Source organism: Silurus aristotelis, assembly GCF_946808225.1.
Source record: "Silurus aristotelis genome assembly, chromosome: 26".
Lineage (NCBI taxonomy): Eukaryota > Metazoa > Chordata > Actinopteri > Siluriformes > Siluridae > Silurus > Silurus aristotelis.
The window spans coordinates 11,646,250-11,672,220 of NC_139599.1; the positions used below are offsets into that span (position 1 = coordinate 11,646,250).

At 35.1% G+C, this 25,971-nt stretch overlaps 1 protein-coding gene across 4 annotated transcripts in view; it reads left to right on the forward strand.

Moving 5' to 3' along the window:
* fcho2 (FCH and mu domain containing endocytic adaptor 2) overlaps positions 1–16,216 on the forward strand; it is a 56,560-nt gene extending 40,344 nt beyond the window's left edge. Inside the window, exons 15-28 of one of the 4 annotated variants that reach the window (XM_083531827.1) lie at positions 1,237–1,261; positions 2,439–2,483; positions 3,028–3,073; positions 3,248–3,333; positions 7,301–7,416; positions 7,827–7,956; positions 8,173–8,232; positions 8,506–8,617; positions 10,784–10,939; positions 13,431–13,563; positions 13,769–13,968; positions 14,318–14,382; positions 14,646–14,810; positions 15,084–16,216. In XM_083531827.1, the coding sequence (XP_083387953.1) occupies positions 1,237–1,261; positions 2,439–2,483; positions 3,028–3,073; positions 3,248–3,333; positions 7,301–7,416; positions 7,827–7,956; positions 8,173–8,232; positions 8,506–8,617; positions 10,784–10,939; positions 13,431–13,563; positions 13,769–13,968; positions 14,318–14,382; positions 14,646–14,810; positions 15,084–15,106 (1,362 nt within the window). In that variant the 3' untranslated portion in view covers positions 15,107–16,216. The remainder of the gene's footprint in view (positions 1–1,236; positions 1,262–2,438; positions 2,484–3,027; positions 3,074–3,247; positions 3,334–7,300; positions 7,417–7,826; positions 7,957–8,172; positions 8,233–8,505; positions 8,618–10,783; positions 10,940–13,430; positions 13,564–13,768; positions 13,969–14,317; positions 14,383–14,645; positions 14,811–15,083) is intronic. The other 3 variants (XM_083531828.1, XM_083531829.1, XM_083531830.1) reach the window with 3 other exon arrangements.
* The last annotated feature ends 9,755 nt before the right edge of the window (positions 16,217–25,971 follow it).

Here is a 25,971-nt window from a genome sequence, read left to right on the forward strand (position 1 = left end):
TTCACTATGAGATTGAAACTCCTCCACAATGTTGTCATAAGGGGGCTCAGTGACTACAGCACAGGTTATATCCGCTTTTATTTATTTATTTATTTATTTATTTATTTATTTATTTATTTATTTATTTATTTATTTATTTATTCATTCATTTATTTATTTATTTATTTATTTTTTCGTGCTCTGGCCCAGTGCTCGGGCTATTTGGAGTAACGGCGGTTTCCAGCTATTGTTTTTTCCAGACAGACTTGAAAGTTCAATGCTCTTGTTCAGGGTTTGAGTAGCTATATATATATATATATATATATATATATATATATATATATATATATATATATATATATATATATATATATATATATATATAGCTTTTGGTTTACTTTCTGAGAGTTTGTATGATACATGAATATGTACCATTTAGTTATCGCATCTGATTTTATGGTGTGATGCATCAGGTCAGAGCACTCGGGTACAGAATATACTCAAAATAATAATAATTTGAGTTTCTGTATCTTTTTTGAATTTACTCCAGATGAATGGTCTTGCAGCACAAGTCTGACTGGCAGGTTCCGGATATCCTTTGTTTCATTGCTGTTTTCCTTCATCCTTGATAGTGGTGGATACTAGCATGACTCAAAAGCCCGATAGATGTGAAAGTTCAGTGTGCTTGTTCTATGTTTGAGTAACTCCTTGTTACCTTGAATGAATTTTCTGACTCACATAGACCATCTAATAGATAGAGTATAATAATTGGGGAAAAAAAAAAAAAAAAAAAAAAATTATATATATATATATATATATATGGAATCAAGATAATAAGAGATTATAAGCATTAGAGAAATTGATAGTGGTGGGAAATCAACAAATTCCATGAAGGATATAATAGGAATTAATTATTCTGTAAATAAAGTTTTCTGCTTGCCTCACAGCTTTCCTTATTCTCAGAAACATTGTTCACTACTGTCACTCTCTCAATGAATCATTCCACCTTTTAGACTGACATGTGAATTTATTGGGAAATCTTTTCTTTCCATCCTTCATTTCATTCTTCCCCTGTTTTTCTCTCTTTTTCTGTCACTATCTACATTGTTCGGTATTGAACCCATTTAGCTCTTAGCTTCTGAGATCAAATCGGTTTCTATGAAGACAAGAATGTGGAGACACAATATGTCATATCCTCTGTTGTTTTTATGTTTTTTTTTTTTTCTCTCTAATTAATTAATGTTTTTTCATTTCCAGGTCTATATGAGAAGAAACCAGTCCAGTGAGTGTTCTTTTATTCTTCTTCTCATCATTCCGCAATTATTCATCTAAAGGCTTGACTTTAGAAAGCTCATGCCATTTGAGTTCACCTTCAGTATTCTTGGTACCACCTTCATTTCTTTTGCAAGCCTTCCAGAGCGACAATGAAGCTTATACAATGAGAAAATAAGGTCTAGCCACTGAACTCAAGAATAAGATTAATTGTGGAATTGTGTGTTACGTTGTTGTTGTTAAGATGCTAAAAATGTGGATAGGCATGTATGCTGTGCCATACAGCTTCTTTACCAGTAAAGGTTTCTGTAGTGGCATTGCTGTTACAATTAGCTGTTTATTAGGTTTGAACTAAAGTAGTCCTGACCAAGAGTGTACTACAGATGTGCAGTTCTTGAAATGAATTAACTTTATTGGTACATTTGAATTCATGCTTTCTGGTTGGACGAACCAAAAAATATTGTTAATTAAGATTTTGTTCATAACAATGCTCCTGTGCACAAACATTCAGTTCAGTGTTAGTGCAACATCAAGCATGACATTTTCAGAGTAATAAATGATGGAGGATAGAAAAAAAACTCCTGACATGAACTTGCCACAGCACCCATGGCCTTATTTGCGTGGCTTTTTTGAAGTAGTTAAATAGAAGGTTTTGGGCTCATGATAATTATAATAATCAATCAGTGTTTGACTCATTAATATTATTCTATTAATATATTGGTGTGCTAAGAGCAACGGAATCTTTTCAGATAATCAACTGAGTTGAATAAGCAAGAATGCAAGAAAATGATAATAGGAACATTAAAGCCATAATAAATCATAGCACTGTAAATACTAATGTAGATTTGAAGGCAAATCTACTTTCACTCAAGTGAAAGTTTGAAGGGAGCACTTTTACTGGAGTAATATTTTACCTACTGTATCTCTACTTTAACTCAAGGACATGGTTTGTGTACTTCGTCCGCCACTGCCACAAGCACACTCAAAAATCTAGTGAAACATCCTCCCAGAAGAATGGAGGCAATTATTACAGCAAATGGGAACTCGATGTGGAATGGGATGTTTAGAAAGCACATACCAATCTTATGGTCAGATGTCCAGAACCTTTTGTCCATATGGTACAGAAGACAGACATAGATTTGTTTATTAGCACTAAAAGTAAATTGTTAATCTTTTATTCTAATCAGGAAGCACAAGACTAAGCACACAATCTTCTTTAGACTCAAATACATGTAAGTATATAAAAAAAAATAATAATAAAAAAAGCTTTAGTCCATACTTGCATATGGAAAAGCAAAACTTAAAATTATGTTTTTTGAAAATGCCTTTTGCTCAAAGCTTTTTAACTTATTTCTTTTTAACAATTTCGGTTAAACTTGATCACAACTGACAACCTCCGTGTGTAACTAATCCTGATTGGTACATGGGAACTTCCTTAATATTTCTTGATAATATCATTAATTCATGTTCTGTATTTTTTTTTTTTCATCCATTTCAAGGATAGGTGATTAAAAAAACTAAAAAGGTGGTTGTGGGGTTTAAGGTGGTAGGTTCTTTGGGAAAGAAATGTTTCATTTCTTCTTAATTCCACACCTTGTTGCAGTAGGTCCTCAAACCTATTGTACAGTTCAAAATACAAAAGAGTTTACTCAATGAAACATTTGTTTCTTCTAACAGTTTGATTAAACAGAAAGGGGTTTAAAAGAGACTTGTAGTGGGTAGAGAAAAAACAAAACTTTTTGGTGCTACTATTAACTAGTGCCTTCTGTCCCTCAGGTGATGAATTAGGAAGATCCAGAACACAGCAAGCCCCATATACAGAGTAAGAATATATCACTTTCACAATGGACAGAAAAACTGCTTTTGTTTTTTTTTTGTGGTTTTTTTAAAAGTGTATTTTTAATGCAGTTTGCTCTTATAATGCAACTCTTTTATATGAATTATTTTATTTTTTTTATAATTTTTTTTGAATTCACCAACCTTTTCTATTTATTAGTAGACTGACCAGCAATGATCTGTTGTCTCTGGACCCGTTTGGCCCCAATTTCTCTGGTGCTGCTTCATCTGTGTCCTCCTCTGCAGGTAACACCATGCTGGTTTTTCTGGCTATAATAATAATAAATATTTACTTATGCAGCAAGTTTAAAAATGAAGATGGTGATAGAAGTGAATATAATGCAATGATTTTGTTATATGTGATACGATTATGTGTTCTCATAGCAGTTATTTTTCTCATAAAGAATTTTTCATTTAATACCAGTTGGTGAGGCTTTCTTTTCAAGGTGGCAAAATTTGTTTTCTAGACAAATAACATAATTCCACAAAAGTACAACTAGACAATCTGATTTTGTAATGATTGTGAGCAATATTAAGTGAGAGTGTCAAACAAACTGTGGATTTGCAGTTCAAGGTCTACATGTAAGATGATCTCTGAAATGTAAAGCTGAAAGGTGAAGCTTGGGGTGTTTTTCATTTTGCTTTGTATGCATTCATGTAGAAATTGGATATTCATAACAACATATGCTAGTCTTACTAAAATATTCAATTTCTACTGAAACATTGCAATGAATTCATTTATACCTTGAACCTCACAGAACAGAGTTGTCACATGTCTTTACAGTTTTAGGAATAGCCTGATTTGTTGCCCCTTAGTGCAAGCGCACACTGGCCTATAGCCCTATTTACTCTCCTCCTCTATCCTGCCGACTCTATGATGTTGGTCTGGATGCTGACCTCATGCATTATTGATATTGTCTCCTTGCTGGTGAAAATGTTTTGGCTTTTTCCCATTCTCAGCCGTTACCTCTAGAGAGTTGGCACAGGTTACTATAGTCACTAAAACACTGCCCAGCGGCGCACTGGCATTATACACTGCATTATGTTTAAATGATTTTACTATCTCTTAGACCCTGTTTACAATGATTTTACAATCATTTTCTGATTTTTTTCTTCTTGTTTTATTTTGTATCACCTGGGTCTATTTTCAAATTACTATTGAAGACATTTGCATAGAAATAGAATTTTGCTTTCATTTCCAGATATTTACATCTACAGTATATGCATTATATAAAAAATAGAGCACATATAATCATTGGTGGCACACTACCCAAAATTATGGTAAGCAAAAGTAACAGGAACCGGAAACGCTAAATGATTAGTTATTAGTGTATCCCTTGCTTGTAATATCTGAGAAAAATATCCTGAATGTTTTTTTTAAGCTCCTTTGTGACAAGGTCAAATATAAAAAGCTATAAAAATGGTTTGGAGCCGAGTTGAATCTGAAGCTGGCTTTTTTAGAGGAAAATAAGGATTCACCTGTGTGTAAAGTTCTTATGTTGAAATTGAACAAAATTTCAGAGAAAAGATTGAAGCACAGCATGTTTATCAGCCTTTTGCTTTTCTCAGTGTAATAGTTTTCTCTCTGCACATGTACCACTAACTATCTCAACCTATTCATCTCTGCATCTATTTAAAGTGTAGAACAGTTCAAGCCCTCTTGGCCTTGACAACAAATTGCTTTGTGTGTATCCTGTAAACATTTATTAATTGTTAAATATGTTGCTTACAATTACCACACATACATTTGCTCTTGGTTTGTTTTAGACAAATCAGAAGTGCTAGTTAGAGTGAGGGCACCGATCATCCAGACCAGTTTCAAAGCTTGAGCTGAGCAACTTAGTATTGAAGTTTGTTAATTGGTTTGATAATCATAGCCCAGCATAAACTGTCTATTATGTGTAATACATGTGCTTTGAATACATGTCCTCACCTTCCTTGCAGTCTTTGCTTTGCAATCTGCTTTCTCCATTGCTTGTTCCTTCGTCTTCTATAAACACAGATGAGCTTTTCCTTCCCATCCCCCCATCTCAACCCAGAGCCATGAGCACTCCTCCAACCCTTCTCAAAAACCCAGGGGATGCTGCTACCCAAAATACTCTACTCAGTGCTCACACCGGTATCGATCTACTTTCTTCCTGGATGCAGAACCAGTTGGCGGCGTTTGTGCCTTCTGGTGGGCAGCCCTGGCCTAACCAGGAAAGATCTGAGTCATTGGCCATTTCCCAGCATACCAAACCCCCACCTAGTAAAGCTACAGATCCCTTTATTAGCATAGAAGAGCATAATGGCAAGAAGGGTCAGAAGAAGGAGATCGCTTTTTCTTGGACGGAGGACCCTGCTATGACACCCACAGCTGTCCATACGCAGGCCGGTAATGCAGAAGACTAAATATCCCAAGCATGCCATCAATTCAACGCATAAAGTAATGCCTTGTATGAATGGGTGATGCAATTAACATGGATTTAAAAAAATTGTATAGTTTAGAGCATAACTTGTTTTTGTAATGGTTAATGCATTCAAATTGTTTGCGTATGTTGCATATGTTTACTATCTTTATATTTTTCATCATTGGTTGTATTGCCTGAACCTATTTTTTATTATTATTATTATTATTATTAAAGCAGCAAGCAGCTTTTTTGGGGGGGGCATTTAACTAAATGTGGTAATACTGTTCTTGAGACCCTGTTTAATCAGTGTGGATAGAATAAAATAATAGATTATATAATTAATCTAATGAATTATATTAATATGATAAAAAAATGTACATCAGAATTATTCTCAGAATAGAGATCTTGTTGCTATTATTACGAAGAGATAAGGGTTTGCTGCTGTTGTCAGTTTTAGTGCTGGCTTTAATGCTGAAATTAGTGCTAGAATTAGTGAATTTAATTTCTTGTATATAATACATTACTTTAAATGAATCTATACTTCAAATATGATCAGTTATGTCAAAGTTTGTTAATATATTGTATGATATTTTTATACAATTGTAGTGTTTAATTTCTTATAATATTTTTTGTATTCTGTTGGGCTTTTTTGTGTGTTTTGTTTTTATTTTTTATTTTTTTGGGTTGTTTGCATGTTGTGGTTAGTTCAGTTTGTCGAGCTTCTCTGGCTAGTTGTGACCTGTGACTGTATATAAACAGGAACTCATAAAAGTGGTCCTCTAGTGGCTGACTGTAGTACAGGTTTAAGCCTGGCGAATTCTTAATGACTGAATGGAACAAATTTACATTTTCGCTTACTTTTCGGAATAATATTCTGTAATTAGCCATCAGCTATTTTTAGGAATTATTTGATAAGAATTAAAAGGGTATGGTTAATACGGTACATGGCTGTTTAAAACGTGACAGTCTTTTCAAGTGCCATGATTTAGCTGGATTTTTTACTAAATGATTTTAAAATTCTTGTAAAAAAAAAAAAAATTGAACGTTCTTCGACATCTGCTGCTGAATAAATGTCACTTTTTCTGCAATTTAGTAGTCAATTTTTGCTCTTCCAGCTTTAACTTTTAATGGAGTTTTATGGACTAAATGCAATGCGGCAAGCAGTGCTCATGAATACAAAGAAAATCAGCCTTTCCCAAACTATATACAGCCATTGGTTGTGACTGCATGCTCTTGTAATGTTCAAGTTTTTAAATGTGTTCAGAAATACAGGTAGTTCCCGAGTTATGATGGTTCACCTTACGATTTTTCGATCTTACGATAACAGCGTATAATACATATAATACGCTGCCAGGATGTCCCCATGATCCCATGCCTTGAGTGATGCCTTACTTTTGCCAGCGGTCAACAGAGTTCAGTTGTCTCGGATTAGAGCATGTATTTTTTTTCTGTGTTTCAAAGCCCAGGTTTAACTCTTGTCTCTCTCCTTTTTATCGCTATCTTTGGACACTGAAACAGAGCTCACAGCGCACTGCTGCCACAAATATATACTGTAAAGCTTATAAATAGTATATATATAATAGTGTAAATTGCTCTGTGTGGCTATATGATGTACTGTAATGTGTTACATCTTTAACATATAAAGTATACTACTCCATTCTTTAATACTCCTGGGTAGGCTAGGCTTTCGACCTACGATATTTTCAAGTCATTGTAACGCATCTCCACAGTAAGTCGGGGACTACCTATTGCTTGTTCTTTAGCCCACTCCATCAGTGAAATCAGTGATTTTTAACCCCTATTTCGTCTCTTGTTTCACACAGTTCCTCCCTCCAACAGACCCACAACCCCTCTGGGCACAGCAGCAATCATTCCTCCTCCTCGACCATCTTCACGTCCCAAACTGCCTACTGGCAAACTGACTGGCATCACTGAGATTGTGAGTACTTTATGTGGCGAGGACACTTACTAGTCCTTAGCCCTGTGTTTTGTTGTTTATGTAGCACCAGGGTTCTGGAGGAACTTTGTTTCATTTCACTGTGTACTGCGTCAGCTATATATGGTTAAAATGACAATAAAAGCTTCTTGACTTCGCTTGACTTGACTTTTTTAGTTTAATGTGATTATTTGCTGTTATTTTATCATCTTTAAATATCAGCTATGAAAAAAAAAATACTTAGCTAAACTTTAAACATAATCTTTATTTGATATTTGAGTAAATAAATAAAGTATGTTGGTGGATAATTGTATCATTTATGGTTTTTGGAAAGCTGGTCTGTATGAGTGTTCTTTATACCGTGTATCTTGTTTAGATCATTAATTGGTTTACTTGTTTATTTTACACTAAAGGCACGGCCATTCAGCCCTTCTATGGCAACCAACTCCAGTCCTCAGCCTACTGCACCTCTAGCCCGAGCGGAAAGCTCCTCCTCTCTAAGCTCCAACGCCTCGCTGAGTGCGAGTAACACACCCACTATCGGTGAGGAACCCATACCCACTCATTTTAGGGTAATATACATTCATCATCAAGTCTCACTGGTGAAGAGATTCTCAAGAATGCAATCTCACGTAATGTTCATCATCACATTTTTTTACCCAGTACTTTGGCTAGACATCCTATCACGACATTCACACTCATCTGTGGGTTTCGTCATTAATTTTCTTTCGATTTCTGGTTTTTCATTGATGCTGTAAGAGGATGATGTGTTTGTGGCGAAACTGCCTACATTTGAGAAGAGGTGTGAAACTCCAGCAGGTAACATGCTGCAAATTGGAAAAGGTTTTTTTTTTCCCCTCAGATACACTTACAGACTAATTCTACTGACTCCTCATTGATCACGACTTCATTTGACCTGCATTAATTAACTGGTCTTTGTCTTAACTACTAAATTTCATGTATTTTCGTTGTTGTTTTGTGCTGTTAAAAATGCTTTTTGGGTTTGAGCATTATATTGAATCATAGTGATGTTATTTTTCCTCTTTATGTATTTTATGAAGTTAATTTTCATTTATCTTTTTTTGCTCCTAGGAACATCTCGCGGTCCCAGCCCTGTCACATTAGCATCCCAGGATTCACTTCCCATAGCTGTTGCTTTCACAGAGTCAGTCAATGCCTACTTCAAAGGAGCTGATCCTAGCAAGTAAGTGTTAATGTTAAAGGTATAAGTCATAGAAAACACAAAAGGCTGGTGTTGCAAAAGAGCACATGTGTGACCGGTTGGCTGTGATAGCTTGTATCTGCAGCTCAAATAGTACTTATTCATTCCCCTGTACTACTTAATAAAGTCAGAACTTGAATGCAGTATGTCCAGGTCCTGTGTCCGTAAGACAATTCAGATTTAATGAAGAGTAGGACTTTATTATCTTTAGAGTTTTCATGAATAAAGACCAACGCAGATTGACAGACCTTTCTTACAATGCAGTAAATGTTGCTGCCCAGTTTCTTTTCATCCAAGTTAATAATTATGCATTTTTAAATATTAAATGTAGCATAATACTTCACTAAAACTTGACAATATGACTAAAATTTCACAATAGCTTACTTAATCCACCTCTTAATACCTCCACTCTCACGTCAATTATAGTATAATAATATATATATATATATATATATATATATATATATATATATATATATATATATATATATATATATATATATATATATAAAACATCAATACTATAAAAAAACACAATATAACAACGCGTGGCATTACAGAGAGAGAGGCATTTCACATATGGAGGATGAATACGATTTTACTAAAGTAAGAAACCCAGTTAAGACAACTCCAAACCTCTATACTACAACCGCAACTGTGCCACCTATATCATCTGGGGCAGTTCAGAATCAATATATGTCCAATAACATGACAAAAACATTAAAAATGTAAATAAAATACAACCTACTTATCAGAGATGCAGATTCATAATTTGCACCGCTCCTCAGAGGTTGTATTCCAGTGGTACCGCTCGTATTTACTGGTCTGGAAATGGCGAACAAACTATTTCCCGGGGCTGAGACAATCTAGCTAGCTTTGGGGTTGGCTGACCTCCTCACAATGTCTAGCTTTTCTGGAAAATTTATTTTTAAGTATGTCTAAGACCAAATAAATTTCTCTTCCTCTGTAGGCATAGAAAAGTCTAACTCAGATGTATTACTGTGTGCAGAGCTACACACATTTTTTGCCAGTCGAACTTGGCTGTAACGGTTTTCCTCTGACCAACCAATCAGACGACGGAAAAATTTTGATGCTATTCTGAACCAGCCAGCTGCCCCTGTGAGGCGAATATGTAATCTGATTGGTTTAAAAAACAGACCCGTTGGTGATATTCTCAGTGGTAAAAAGGCCTGCAGAACAAACTTGGGCAGATTAGATTGACATGGCAGCACATAGAGGCTGAAATCTGATTGGACCAAAAAATCTAACATCCACATACACGTACTGGAAGCAGTGCAGCCAAGAGAAACGCTACAAAATTAAAAGAATAAACTGTTGGGAATTAATTAATACAATTTCATGGAACAAATATTAGAATTTAGGTTGAAAATGTAGGTGAGTGCTTCTGATAGAGTTTAGGCCAGTAGAGAAGGCCTTGCTGGCCCTGAAGGGCCACTGGACCCTTGTCTATGCTTATCTATGTCATTTTCTTTGTATGTATGAATTTATGCCTACATTATAGACTATTGCATTGTCAAATTGGCCCCAGGATCCTTTTAAGGTTTAAGATCATACTGTATTTTTTTTTTTAAGAATTTGTTCTTTTCTTGCTTACACATTATTCTGACAAGTGGCAGTTTGAAAATCACTATTGTTAATCTACAATACAAAAACATCACTGTCTTTATACATGGTCCTTTTAAACATGCAGGGTAAAGAAATAAACCTTTTAACAGAATCTTGCTTATATCAACAAAAATGACAATAGACATTTTATTAGTACAATCATTGGCAGCACTGTGATTATAATAACTAATTTTTCTATTGTCATGCTTTCACTAACAGATGGAAGTTGCTGCCACATTGACTTATGAAATTGTTAGCTGTATTAAGTTTTTATTGCAGATTCTAGTAATTATCCCTTAAATAGTAATTACTATTTGTTAAGGTATTGCAAGATGCATATCATTCAGCACCTGTTCACCCAAAACAAAATAATTTTACAAATTTTTTACCTAAAACAATAAACTTTTACTAATGTATCATTATAATACTGTACACAAAGTTATGAGTCTAAACAGATTAAATTGAACAGCATTCAGTACAGTTTGAGTTTAGTCCTGGATTAAGTTGTGTCCTGTTTTTTAGGTGCATAGTGAAGATCACAGGAGACATGACCCTTTCCTTTCCCTGTGGCATCATTAAGATCTTCACATCCAGTCCCTCACCAGCTGTACTCAGCTTCAAACTCAGAAACACTAGCAAACTGGAGCAGATACTACCAAACCAGCATCTTCTACACAGGTGTGTTTGTGTGCATGTGCTATTTATTTCATTTATATAGATTCATAAGAGGTCACAAACATTTACAGTTGACTGATCCCAGCACATTTGATCCAGCGAGCGCAGAGAATTTTGGATGGCTGTGGTATTGCAGGGATTTGAATGCATGATCTCCTGATGATCGGGCGAACGCATGGTCATTGCACCACTGTGGAACCAGAATGGATATATGATGGGGGAAATATGAACATGTGCAGTATGAATATGACAAGCAACATTTGGAAAATACTGACCTGTTTTTGACTAGTCTCAAATTTTGTTTGTGGGTATTTACATTCAAATTAGATGAATATTATAGAAATCACTTTTTAGCAATTAACAACGTAGAACATCAGGTAAACCATTATAAGGCTGACAAATCAAAACCAGCCCATTTAGAGATAACAAATAAACATTAGACATGGCTAATTCAAATATTTGATTAATTTTATACTTTATTCAGCTGTTACTAACAGCTGGAACCAAATTCCTTGTGTGTGCCAACACACTTGGCCAATAAACCTATTTCTGATTCTTAAAAAGTAAAAAAGCAATGGTTATTTCTTAAGCACCAAACAACTGTGGTGAATCAAAGAAGAATTCTTTCCTTCCTGAAGAAAAAAAAAGCCTTTTCAATATCTGGCCAGATCAAGAACACCCTCCAGTAGGTAGTTGTATATGCGTTAAACAAGATAAAATCAATAGAAGACTTAGAGTAAATACAAAGTTTACCACACATTGTAAACCATTGGTAAGCCTCAAAAACAGGAAGACCACATTGGAGATTGTCAAGAACCACTAAAACAGTCTGCGGTTCTACACCCTATGGACAAATGAGATCAACTTGTACCAGAATGATTAAAAGAAAAGAATGTGAGGACGAACTGATTCTCTTGTGTTTATCAACTCTACGAGTGCTGACAAAAGCAACAGCAGGAATTCTGAATTGTTTTTGGGCTATTATTATTCTGATTCAGCCAAATACTTCTAAACGTATTGGACAGTACTTCACACTGCTGATGGACAATAAACCAAAGCATATTTTGATTGAAACCCAAGACTTTTTTAATAGCAAAGTAATGAAATTTAGTCAGCTGATTTGAAGGCATTTGTGCATGCAATTCGCACATTTCAAGGCAAATCACCTCTAAAACAAACAGGAAGTGATGACAGCTGCATTAAAAGCATGCAAACGGATAACCACGGGGAAAAAAACTCTGTCTCATAATGTCACTGGGTTCCAGATTTCAAGTGTTCATTAGTTTTGAAAAAGCACAAATAAATGTTGCCATGTTAAGGACCGTAGATGCAGTGGCCAGTCAAGGATGTGCAACAGATGAAAGACTAGTCATGTTTATTTCCCTTTAACATCGGAAAATGTCCTGCAGAGAAATTATCAAAGAACTGGCAGAAACCAATAAACAAAGGTCCACCCATTTACTGGTCTGGCCAGAAGTGGTCCTCATGAAAGACTTGCAGCCAAAAAGCTATACCTCCGACATGGAAACAAGGCTAATCGACTCAACTATTTACTGCAACGTATGAACTGGGGTACAGAAAAATGACAGCAGGTGCTCTTGACTAAGGAGTCAAAATTTGAAGAGCTGGAAAGCGTCACAATAAAGAGTGTCTGCAGTAAACAGTAAAGCATGGTGGAGGTTTCCTGCAAGTTTGGCATTTCTTCAAATAAAGTTAAATTATTATTTAGGATAAATGTTCTCCTCAATGCTGAGAAACACTAGCAAATACTTATCCATCATGCAATACATCAGGGAAGCATCTGATTGGCCCTAAATGTATTCTGCAGGACAATGACTTTAAACATGCAGCCAATATCATTCAGCGTAAAGAAGAATATAGAGTCCTGGAAGTAATAGTTTTGGACAACACAGAGCCCTGATCTTAATATTATCGAGTCTGTCTGGGGTTGCATGAAGACACAGAAGGAGTTGAGGCAATTTAACTCCACAGAAGATCTGTGGTCGGTTCTCCAAGATGTTTATAACAAAACATCTGCTGAGTGCCTTCAAAAATTCTGTGCAAATGTACCTAGAAGAATGGAAGCTGTTTTGCAGGCAAAGTGTTTATCAACACTTCTACATTTGAAAGCATTATTACTTCACAGCATTTTTCACACCTGTCTAAAACTTGCACAATGTTGTATATATAAAGTGCACCTTACCGTATTTCTCTCCAACACACGCTTTTAATGAGCTTTGGTCGCTATGTAGACCAGGCTGGAATTTAACTAAGCAAGTGCTGTGAGTAGGTTGCATTGTTAAATGCCGCACATACCCAAAAAGGAACTTTTACAGGATTGAGCCTGTAATATGTTTGTATTTAACAAAAATATAAAAGCGTATTAAAGTTTAAAATTCTTAAAGTGTATATTTAGGTATAGGATAAAAGTAAGGTTAATTGGACGTCCTTAAAATGATAATGAGGCAATGTGTGTTGTGCGTGTTTTATGTAGTGACTCCTCGCAGAATGACACAAACTCTAAAGATTTCTGGATGAACATGCCTGCACTGACTGCATATCTCAGGAAGGCCTTTGAACAGAATCCGGCATCCTCTTACTACAACGTGGACATCCTCAAGTACCAGGTATGTACCGGGTCATGTGTTGTGCATTAGATGAGTAATGTGTAATCCAAGTGAAAAAACGTGTTGTCCGTTCTGAAATGATCTACAAGGTGCACTCATTTGTAGGATCACACCCAACTGAAGATGATTTAAAAAGCATTTGCTACAAAAGGTATCCGTTCGTTATCACTTGTAAGAATCTCTTGTTCATTCATCTCCTTTTTAGGTGTGTTCTAATGGGGTTCAGTCAACACCGCTAAACCTGGCAGTGTACTGGAAGTGTGCACAGAGCACTACAGACCTGCGGGTGGATTACCACTACAACCCTGAGGCCATGCAACCGCCTGGACCACTCAGTAGCGTGCAGGTCCTCGTTCCTGTCAGCGGGGGTGTCACCAACGTGCACTCGCTCCCCACTGCCACCTGGTGAGGCACAGGAATGCACCAAATCTCTCAAATCCTACAACCCTATCTCTAAAAAGGCCAATGTGGGTGCAGGTTTTTGTTTTAATTAAACAGAAGTTACACATGATTCCATCTGTTTGTCAGTTGACCTTGAATCAGGTGTGGCTTCTGCTTCATTGGAATAAAAACCTGCATCCACACTGATCGTTTGTGGGGAATATTATACACCTCTCTTACCATGTCGAAGTGATTTACAATTTTCTCACCTCTTCTTTGAGCTGTTTAATTCCGTTTTGATCTGTTTATGTCAGTGTCAAAACTAATATTTCAAACTAGCCAAATATAAAATATTTAATTTCTTTGGTACCAGGAATCCAGACCAAAGTAAGTCCTTATGGAAGCTGAATGACATCTCTGAGAAGTCTGAAAATGAAGGTATGAACATGTAAAAATCACCAAGAATTTTTTAAGTTTGAAAGAACATTTTTGAAAGTGTTTTATGAAGCTTTATACAGTATATGCACCATAAACATTTAAGACATAAAATGTTTAAAATTGTTTTATTTTAAAAGCTCATTCTAATTATAATGATTTTTGGGGTAAATTTTGATTATTTTTAGCTAATAATTAATGTGGTGTGTGTATCTTTGTGTGTGTGTGTGTGTGTGTGTGTGCGCGCGTCTGTGTGTGTGGGGCAGGTTCTGGCTCGCTGAGGGCAAAGTTTGAGCTCTCAGATGGTCCCTCAATCCCAGCGACTCTGGCTGTTCAGTTCTTTAGTGAGGGTAGCACAATTTCTGGAGTAGAATTGGAACTGGTCGGATCTGGTTATCGACTCTCGCTCAATAAGAAGCGATTAGTCTCTGGTAAGACTACATTTTTAAGACCAAATTTTTATTTAAAATTATTTAAGGTAGTTTTACTTATTGCTCTGCCAGTTATTTAACCCTTCATATTATTACACATCACTATGTAAGTATATGCACACAGTAATATATCAGTTCTGTATGTGTTACTATGAGTCGAGTGTATGTAATGTTTATCCAAATATACTCTGTTTAATTTAAATTATTTTATATAAACTATTGAAGTTGTGGCAAATCAATGAATAATAAAATGTTTGTGTGTAATTGTTACAGGGAGATATATGGCGGATTGCTGAGACGTCATATCAGAGGAACATCTGATCAAATTATCGAAAAATTAAAGGATTACTTTTCATTATCATTTTACTTTATCCTCTCTCATCAATATGGAGTTTAATGGAAGGTGAAAGAAAAGAAGTGTCACGCTGGTTGCTTCAATGCTTTTGAATATCCTGCCATCCAACCAAATGGGGAAGAACGAACTTTTTACTACACGTTTTCTTACTCATGTAGCACTGAGAATCAATCACTGTCTAAAAAAACTAATAAAGAAAACCAATAAGGAATGTCGGAATACTGAAGAATGAGAAAGAAAAAGTAATAACCTGATATTTAGAATTTATTTTTGACTTTTACATTGTGTTTTCACGTATAGGCAACTTTTAACATGGCAATATGATATCGGGAAAATATTCAGTGTAAAGCAAAAGGAAATACCATATATGCACTAACAATCTTCAAGGGCATTTGTGTAGACATTAACCTTTAATTTCTATATTCTTCTTTATGTCTTGATTATAAATTAATAAAAAGAAATTATAAAAAATACAACATAAAATAAGGGGCGAGGAGGGATACAAAAAAATGCCTCCTACAATGCGAACATTTACAGTTTGTCCGAAAAACTGCCAGTTCAAGACAGGCCTGAGTTCTTGCTTTAGATAAAATCTTTGTAGCATTACTAATTGTTTTCTGGATCTTCCCTTATCTTGACTTTACAGCAAAAAGTCCTTTATGTATTAAACACATAGTGGCAAAAAAAAAGTCATATTTACCCCAGGTTTTTTTTTGTGTATCACAGTAAAAGTGCAATGAAGGTATAAGCTATTAAATTTGTGATTTACATTTAGTTATTTAATTTCGATGTCAGAAATTCAGGTCAGTTACGTGATCATTTTCAAAAAAACTAAAAGAAACCAAAAATTTGGAAACCTGACCTTAGTGCCTATTTTCTAAGCGAACTCGATGATTTGTTCAATTTCTTTCTCAACAACCTCATCTTTGTTACTCTAAGTGAGCAAGTTTTATTTTATACTTTTTTTACTGGAATCCTGAAGGGAAAATGCTTATAAATGACAACTTGAAATTACTGCCTTTCTAAAAAAAAAATGTAGCAAATCCTTAAATTTTTTTAAAAAAAATCAAGATTTAAATGTGACGCATGTAAAGACTTCCAAATTTAAATGTGACGCATCCAGAGCAGATACAAAACAGTGTGTATGTGTGTGTGTATATGTATATCTATATGTGTATGTATGTATGTGTGTGTGTGTGTATATATATATATATATATATATATATATATATATATATATATATATATATATATATATATATATATATATATATATATATATATATATACACTATACAGTATATGTTGTCTTGCCCTCAAAATATAGAATTGACGATCTGATGCCTTTTTAAACAGCCGAACATGTTCATCTTTATCTTTGGATATTTGCTGTAATTTGGCGCGATCCATATTGCTCTGAATTATTAAATGACCGGTTTATAGATGACCGATATATTCCTATATACCCAAAGGCACTGAGACGTTGCAGTGAAAATGGGAATCGGTTCCCATTATTGATCCTTTTTTGAATCTATTACTTTAATAATACAGAAAGATTTTACAGTAGCATTAAATGATGTACAATATATATAATTATTTTGTACCAAAACATTGCAATTCAATATCACTTCAGACTTTAGACACAAGCATTGAAGCGGTTGCATGTCTAAGTAACTAACCATTCAAAACTGTGCTTTAAAGGGGCTAAACAGTGTTTTTCTTACATATTTTCTTTCTTCTTTTTTTTTTTATAATGGCTCTGTGCCTAATAGCCTGTTCTGAGGGTCAACTGTCTTAAGGGCTACTTAAAATAAATCAGAGTGATAAAGGCATTAAATAATACAAAGGATTGCTTGATATGTACTAAAAAAAAAATCATAATGTGTAAATGTGTAAATGTGTAACATTCTAGGAAAGTTTTAGTTTTTTTTTTTCCACAGGATAATTTTTTATGAAGTAACAAGGCACAGTTTTTTTTATTATTATTCCTAATCTTTACTGTTTTATTGAAAATGTTTAAGGTGTATGTAATTATGTTGGAAAATCAATAAAGTGGTATTGGGCATTCAGTGTGGAGGCAGATATTAACCGGTGGACTTTAGGGTCAAAACTGAACTGTAAGACACGTTTTCTGTCCTGTAAAACTACATGACTTAAAATGTCGGATTGTGTGTTTTAGCAAGCTGGTTCTTGCTGCCTCTACAACCGTCAGATAAATGTGTGTGAATGCATTTTGGAGCTTCTCAAATCTTTTCACTTTCTCTTTCTGGTCTCATGTTCATGGTTATATCAAATTATGTGTAAATGATTTATTTTTTTTTTTCCCCACAACATTTTTACAAATTGACCACTTTGTTTTCTCATGATTTCAATGTCTGTAATAAATGTGTAATATATATATAAATCTATACAAATATAAGAACTATTACAGAAATGTCGTCCTTTTTGGATTTATTTTGATTTTTACGTATTTTAAATCATAAATGAGAATTCGAACATGGATTATTGTAATTTACTTTTTAAACAAGTTGCTTTACTTTCTTGGTGAGATGTCAAGAAGGACCAAGATCAAGAAGGTCAAGATTCATAAGACATTGAAAACAAGGGACCTTAGATAAAACCATGACAGAGCAGTTATCCTCTAACAATAGTTCATGTGCACAATTTAGTTGGTGAAAATTATAGCTGATTATTTTTTGTTTTTCGTAGCAAGTGTTTAAATACATGAATAGATGATTTGATCTGAAAAACAAAGCTAAAACACAGAGAGACTCTACCCAGAACTACTATAATGTACCAAATAAAATCCTTCATGAGTGTATATCAATCATTTAACAAATATCAATCTGCTTAAAGCATTTTAATAGACGACAGGCTGGAAATTTAGCTGAAACTTGACAATGCTGATTAATGATGCTAGCTGTGTGTTCCTTTCACACTGCAATGAGAAACATATTTGCTTGAACCAAAGGCACATCTGAAGTCGTTCAAAATTGTTTGCTGTAGGCTGCTAGAGGTATGCAGGACATCTATGTTCTCAGCTGTCAACCCTGAACCCTGTTATTTTTTTTCTCAAAGCATAATACGATTGTAATAACCTCTGTTATCCCACCTACCCCACTGAAATATCTGGCCATGAGCCCCTGCTGACTCACAGCCAGCTCATTTGCACTGTCAGAGGTGACACAAGCAGCATTTAAATTTTGGTTCTGCCTTTTTTTAATTTGCAAAAATCGATTAATTAGTAGCTAAGACTAAAAATTTCACTTTGCACTTCAAAAATGACTGAAAAACTCATGCATTGATGCAATATCCCTGATGCTGTTCATCATTGGCCTCATAAACCCCCTCACTGAGAGCAGATAGAGATACAAAAATAAAAATATATATTAATTACAAATCAGTCACCCCCTGTACGTGAACAACATAAAGCTATATGTCAAAAATGATCAGAACACTAAATCAACCACCTTACAATGATCTACAGTTGTATAGGACAGCTGGATTATCTTTAATTCATGAGATATTTGACAAGCAAGAAAAATTTACAGTACCGAGGTACAGTAGGTGTATAGAAGGAGCCAGAATGTAACAGGCAGTTTTGGGCAAGGATATGTTTCGGAGGTAGTTTTTCATATTGGAGATAATGACTAGAGATGCACCGAATATTCGGCCACCGGAAATTTTTGGCCGAAAATGGCCCAAAGGTGCATTTTCGGTTTTCGGCCGAAAGACTTTGACCACTAAAAAACACGGCCGAAACAGTTTGTTGTGATGACGCAAACAGAAACCGCTGCCTGCACGTGCTTGTCTGAAACAACATGTCTGCGGTGTGGACGTATTTCAGTATATCTGAGAAAGACCCACGGACAGCGATGTGCAAAACATGTAATGCCGAAATTTCAAGAGGGGGTGCGTCTGCAAAGACTTTCTCTACGTCGGGTTTAATTTGAAATCCAAACATCCCGATCGCTATGTTGAATATGGGAGAAACGCAAACGCACAGAAAAGCAAAACCCCTCCGAGCACGCGCACTCCGTCTGTGGCGGACGTTTTTGAAAAGGCAGGAAGTTTCCCAGTGATAGTGTTGTATTGTATCTTTAAGCAGTTGCACTTGTTCTGAATGCACTTTGTTTTTATTAAAGAACATATTTAATTGTACAACCTTTCAGGAAGCCAGAGGGCCTGTACATTATTATTTAATGTACACATGAGTGCATTTAAGTTAAACATTTAAGTTAGAATTTTAATTTATTTTATCCTGTACATTGTTGCAATGTGCTATAAATAAATATTTTCATAATTTGTAATTGATTTATCCTTTGAAACTTTAATATTAATTTATGCAATTGAAATGCCTTGATTTTAGTAAGTTTAGTACACAGTCATAGCCATAAATGCAATGGTAATAATAATTGACATAATTTCTTTCGGTGTTTCGGTTTTCGGTTTTCGGCCTTGCTTTCCTCCTTTTTCGGTTTCGGCCAAGAATTTTCATTTCGGTGCATCCCTAATAATGACATATGCTATTGTCAATCAATAATGTTTATCCATAATAGCATTTTGTTTTACAATAAAGCTTTTTGACCTTAACAAATACTGCAATCGGTATCCCTATTACACACCAGCAAGTCCACCTCTAAATGTCTGAAGAAAAACAAAATGAAGACTTTGGAGTGGCCTAGTCAAAGTTCTGACCTGAATTCTATTGAGATGCTGTGGCATGACCTTAAAAAGGCAGTTCATGCTCGAAAACCCTCCAATGTGGCTGAATTACAACAATTCTGCATAGATGAGTGGACCAAAATTCCTCCACAGCGCTGTAACAGACTCATTGCAAGTTATCGCAAACGCTTGATTGCAGTTGTTGCTGCTAAGTGTGGCCCAACCAGTTATTAGGTTTAGGGGGCAAACATTTTTCCACACAGGGCCATGTAGTTTTGGATTAAGTTCACCATCAATAATAAAAACCTTAAATTAAAAACTGCATGTTGTGTTTACTTGTGTTATCTTTTACTAATATTTTAATTAGTTTGATGATCTGAAACAACATTAAAGTGTGACAAACATGCAAAAATAAAAAAAAAGAAATCAGGAAGGGGGCAAACACTTTTTTACACCAGTGTATATGCTAATCTGTAAGTGGACTGTTCATGATGGTATAATTAGTGAATAATGCATGGTTGCTATCCTCCAGATAGCAGATTTTAGCAGCCATTTCACAAGTTTCAAGTTAATTTCTATAGCTCTTTGGACATAAATACACAATGGACATTGTCCCAAAGCAGCTTTACCAAGCGTAAGAATTATAGAACACAAAAAATGTTATATAAGTGAATTATGTGTATTTATCCCTGATAAATAGGGACTATGGCAATGAATAACTCACTTAGATGGTATGAGGAAGAAATGTTGGGAGAAATCAGACTCAAAAGGGGAAACCTTCCTCATTTGGGTGATATCAAGAGTGTGATTATGAATCTTAAAAACAATACAAAACCCTGGAGAATAAAAACTACCATATGTGTGATTATTATTTTGATGATTATGATTAATGTCCTTTCTACAGTCTTATACAGTCAGTTGACATTCTGAATCTTTAACCTTGATGAGGTGGGATACAACTGGAGCTGGTGCAACCTCAGGATGCTCAGAAATGGGTAGAGAGGAATTAGCGTAGCTGCTGTCCATAATATATGATCAAGCACAAATTAATAATGTGTGTTTGATCAGGTGTAAGGTTATGATATGTGATATGTTATGTGTAGGCCTTTCTACTAGAAGTCTTTGTTTTGAGAGTTCTCAAAGGACATGATGGATTGTAGCATGTTAGAAGACTGGATAGATTTCCTATTACGCCATAAATGAGCAATCTCATTCAAATTGCTCATTGTGATTTGTTATTCAGGTTCATGGGATTCACAGTTAAATGTAAGTAGCTTTTTATCAGGACCCCAAAGTCCAGTTGTGCTTTAGTGAACTTTGTTTTTGTGCAACTGGATTTTGAATCATCACTGAATTATAGGAAAGGTCTGATTACTTTTAGGCAATTAGCTTTCAACAAGCATATTACATCACTGAATATATGTATGTTTATGTGTAGACATGTTTGCTAGGATTTTTTCTTATAAGGAGTACAAGCATTTCTTCTTTTTTCCCCTTTGCTAAAATGAATCTCTCAGACTAAGCCATAACATTTGACAGGTTTTGCAACTTCTACTTAAAAAAGGAAATGACCAAATTGTACCTAATGGTGGTGCTATAGTGCAAGTTCCACAATCAATCATTTTGAATTCGGAATTTGGGTTTTCATTAAAAAAATTAAGCTTGAAGAATCGTTTACCTCTGTAACATAAAATTATTTGGTACTTTTGCGAACTAGTCTTAAGATTTGGCCTTAATTTGTATTATTTTCATAATTCTGGTGTAAAAATATTCATGACTAAGTGTGAACCTCAAAATATATCAGGTCATTCTTCTTATTTGTAAACAATATGGCCGCCACATGTCACAGGGTAAAATATATATATATATATATATATATATATATAGCCTAGCAGCTGCCAGGAGGAATTTGACAGATTTCCCACTAAGCTATTATCACAAAACATTAATACAGTAGTAGGTTGAGTGAGATAAGCGTTAAATTAATCAATTTGCTCAAACTGTCAAAATTTACCTTTTTAAGCATTTAGCTCTGTCCACTTAATATAATAAGAAATAAGAAATAATTCACAATTTTGTTGTTAGACTGTTTAGGAGAGTTCAATTCTACATAATTAATTGTACATTCTGTGGTGAAAGTGCATGCTCATGTTCTTATTCTTAACTTATTTATTATTAGAAGGCCAAGCATGTTTTTCTTTATGGTGTGAGAGTAGTGAGCAGGTGGAGAAGAGCCTGGAGATGTGGAGGTACGTGCTGCAGAGAAGGGGAATTAAAGTCAGTAGGAGTAAGACAGAGTACATGTGTGTGAATGAGAGGGAGGACAGTGGAGTGGTGCAGTTACAGGGAGAAGAGGTGGAGAAGGTGGAGGAGTTCAGGTACCTGGGGTCAACAGTGCAAAGTAATGGAGAGTGTGTTAGAGAAGTGAAGAAAAGAGTGCAGGCAGGGTGGAGTGGGTGGAGAAGAGTGATAGCAGGAGTGATTTGTGATAGAAGAGTATCTGCGAGAGTAAAAGGGAAAGTTTATAGGACTGTGGTGAGACCTGTGATGTTGTATGGTTTAGAGACAGTGGCATTGAGTAAAAGACAGGAGGTGGAGCTGGAGGTAGCAGAGCTGAAGATGTTGAGGTTTTTGTTGAGAGTGATGAGGATGGACAGTATTAGAAACAAGTTTATTAGAAGGACAGCCCATGTAGGACGTTTTGGGGACAAAGTGAGAGATGGTTTGGACATGTGCAGAGGAGGGACATGGGGTACATCGGTAGGAGAATGCTGAGGATGGAGGAGGGAGGAAAAGAGTAAGACCAAGGAGGAGGTTTATGGATGTGGTGAAGGAAGACATGCAGGTGGTTGGGTTGAAAGAGGCAGATGTAGAGGACAGAGTATTATGGAGACGAATAATCCGCTGTGGTGACCCCTAATGGGAGAAGCTGAAAGAAGAAGAAGAAGAAGAAGAAGAAGAAGAAGAAGAAGAAGAAGAAGGAGAAGAAGCACATTTTTCTTTATCTTCTACCAAAAAAAGATAAGATAAGATAAGATAAGATAAGATAAGATAAGATAAGATAAGATAAGATAAGATAAGATAAGATAAACCTTTATTCGCCCCAAAGTGGGGAAATTTCTTTGTTACAGCAGCATGAAAAAATAATAATAAAAATGCAAATATATAAAAGAATAGACGAATAAGACATACTATAATATTACAAGTATATACACAACACAATGTATAAATACAGATGAGGAAAGTACATATTGCAGGTTGTATTGCACACAGGTGGTATTGCACGTATTGTAGGTAATATTGCACGTATTTCAGGTGATATTGCACGTATTTCAGGTGATATTGCACACAGGTAGTATTATTAAATAGTAAAACAGTAAAAACAGTAACTATTACACCATTGAACTGTAATAGCAGTGAGTATTTTGGTTAATGGTTCACTGGGAGCAGCTTTTATTGTACAGTCTAATAGCAGCAGGGAGAAAAGACCTTCTATATCGCTCCTTCAGACACTTAGGATGCAACAGTCTGTCACTGAAGGAGCTGCTCAACGAGGTAACAGTTTTATACAGGGGGTGGGAGGTGTTCTGCAGTAATGATGATAGTTTTGCTACCATCCTCCTTTCTCCCACCTCCTGTACAGTGTCCAGGGGAATCCCCACCATAGAATATGGCTGATGCCACAACAGAGTCAAAAAAGGTCTTCCGTAGCTCTCCCTGCACTCCAAAAGACCTTAGTCTCCTCAGCAGAAAGAGTCTGCTCTGCCCTTTCTTATAGATTGCCTCAGTAAAGGTAGATCTTACCCATGTTGTACCCACTCCTTAATTAAGAGAAATGAGGCTAAATGGCTAAATGTTGACACTATAGTAAAATCTCTCAGATCTTTTACATATTACATACTTAAATTACTGTAATCCTACAGTTTTGTTCTCGTGAACAAGAAATGCCTCTAAAACCATTTAGTGCATATCCATAATATGCAAAACCTTTGAAAAAGTTATTCTAGTATTTTTTCCTCTTCACAATTTTGACGTGTGACACAACATAATGATATTTGTTAACAATATGGACACCACAGTCAAAGCAAAATCTACATAAACTGCTCATGAGTTTTTGCACACGCACAAAATTCAACCATTCATATAGTTCAAGATTCTAAAATCATGCAACGTTTGTGGCGTGGTTTTGAGCAGGAGGAAATGCTTACATCTGTTTGTTGAGCTGAACTTGGTAAACAGCATCTCAATGCTAATCTGCAAGTGTATGTTGGATGATGGCCTGTTTATGTAAAAACCATGGCCGCGAGTTATTTAGATGTCAGCATGCATTTGACAGAGTTAACTTTGAAGTATAATCACAAAACTTTGTAGTTTTGAGTATGTACCTATAACTATCTAATACGCTCAAATTGGACTTTGGGGGTCATGCATTATTCATGGTTCTGCTTAAAAAAATAAAGACGCATAAAGTTGTATATCTTTTCAGTTCTGATGCCTCGGTACAGTACAAACCCAGGATTAGTTTGAAACATATAACGTGCTAGGATTTTTTGTCAGTTTGTCATAGATTTAATGTTAAAATACTTAAAATACATTAGCAAACTAGTCTTAGGATTTTTGGTAAATCTTTACAGAAGTAATATTAAACTATTGAGGAGAGTATCAAACTGAAAATGAAAAACTTTCTAATTTGTACACAGCCTTGGCTCTATACACCAGGCAAAGCAGGTTTATGATATATGTTTAATCCTAGTTTTTTTTAAATGTGTACAAATTGTTTAGTGTGGTCATTTAAAGAGAATATATCTTGGTTCAACCACCCTTTTCTTCAAAACTGAAAAGTGTTTTGAACTAAAATTTGCTTTGCTGTATTATTTTATTATTTTCTAATTGAATATTTGATCATCAATGTATTATATTAAAAACAAAGTCACCTTTGGCTTTAGTTTTAAGATATTGTCACAATACTTGGCAAGCATCATCTATGGATGCTTTATTGTCCATGTATTTTTGCAGGAACTAGCTGCCTGGACCCCTTAGATCACTACTTTTGGCACTTAATATTATATTACAATATATAGTAGTATATAATAATAATAATAATAATAATAATAATAATAATAATAATAATAATAATAATAATAATAATAATAGTAGTAGTATATGAAATTATACCTTTTTTAATGGAATTTAACCAGATATAAAATTCTGTGCAGATTTAATTAAATTAATTAAATATTAATTATAAAGTGAAGCTCCTAGAAAATGTTGTTCACACAGGTCAAAGCAAGTCATTGCAAACTGGTGTTATTTATATCTGCACAATGTTATGGTTGTTCCTTATTATATGTCCTACTAACTACAGACAGACAAAAAAGAAAAGTGCACCCCCACTGCTGTTTTACAAGACCTACACGCACCGCTGTATTGGACAGGTATTATCTAATGTAATACTTTACTGTAAACTTATATTATTATGCTTTTAAAGCAGTATCTTTGTGGATTCTATTTGTGTATCGGAATCCTGAACATTATTGGGGAAAATAGCAGTTCGGGGTATCTTTGCTGGTGGTCTTGTAAGCAAAGTGCTTCAAAACTCTAAATAGGGGTATGAAGGAGAAGGGGCAAATGGATTCCTTGTTTGCAGCCAAGTAAAGAGGAGGGAGATGGCTTTGTTGCTGATGAAAAACATGTGAAATCAATCAATTCCTAATTATACTCCAGCTATTCTATTTCCGTTCACAGTTGCCCACCCCAGTCAGGTAGTGCCACCCAGAGAGTGAGTGGCAGTCATATTCACTTTTACATAACACTTTATTAATCTATATGGGTGGTTTTTTATCATTCATATTAAACCTTTACATCCCCCCACCACCTCCCACACACACATAACCAGAAAGACTAATCACTTACATATGCGAGTGCAGTGAGAATGAAGTGAGACACACAAGCCAGCTTGACTGTGATATGTTTGACAGTAAACCCTTCTGAGTGGTGAGATCAGTGCAGTATTTCTCAAATGATCTGGAACATTAAAGTGAATTTACATACAGACATGCAGATTTATTTGTAACCTTAATACTATAGAGAGACAGAACCTAGCATGTGGGTGGTGTTTGTGTGTGTGTGTGTGTGTGTGTG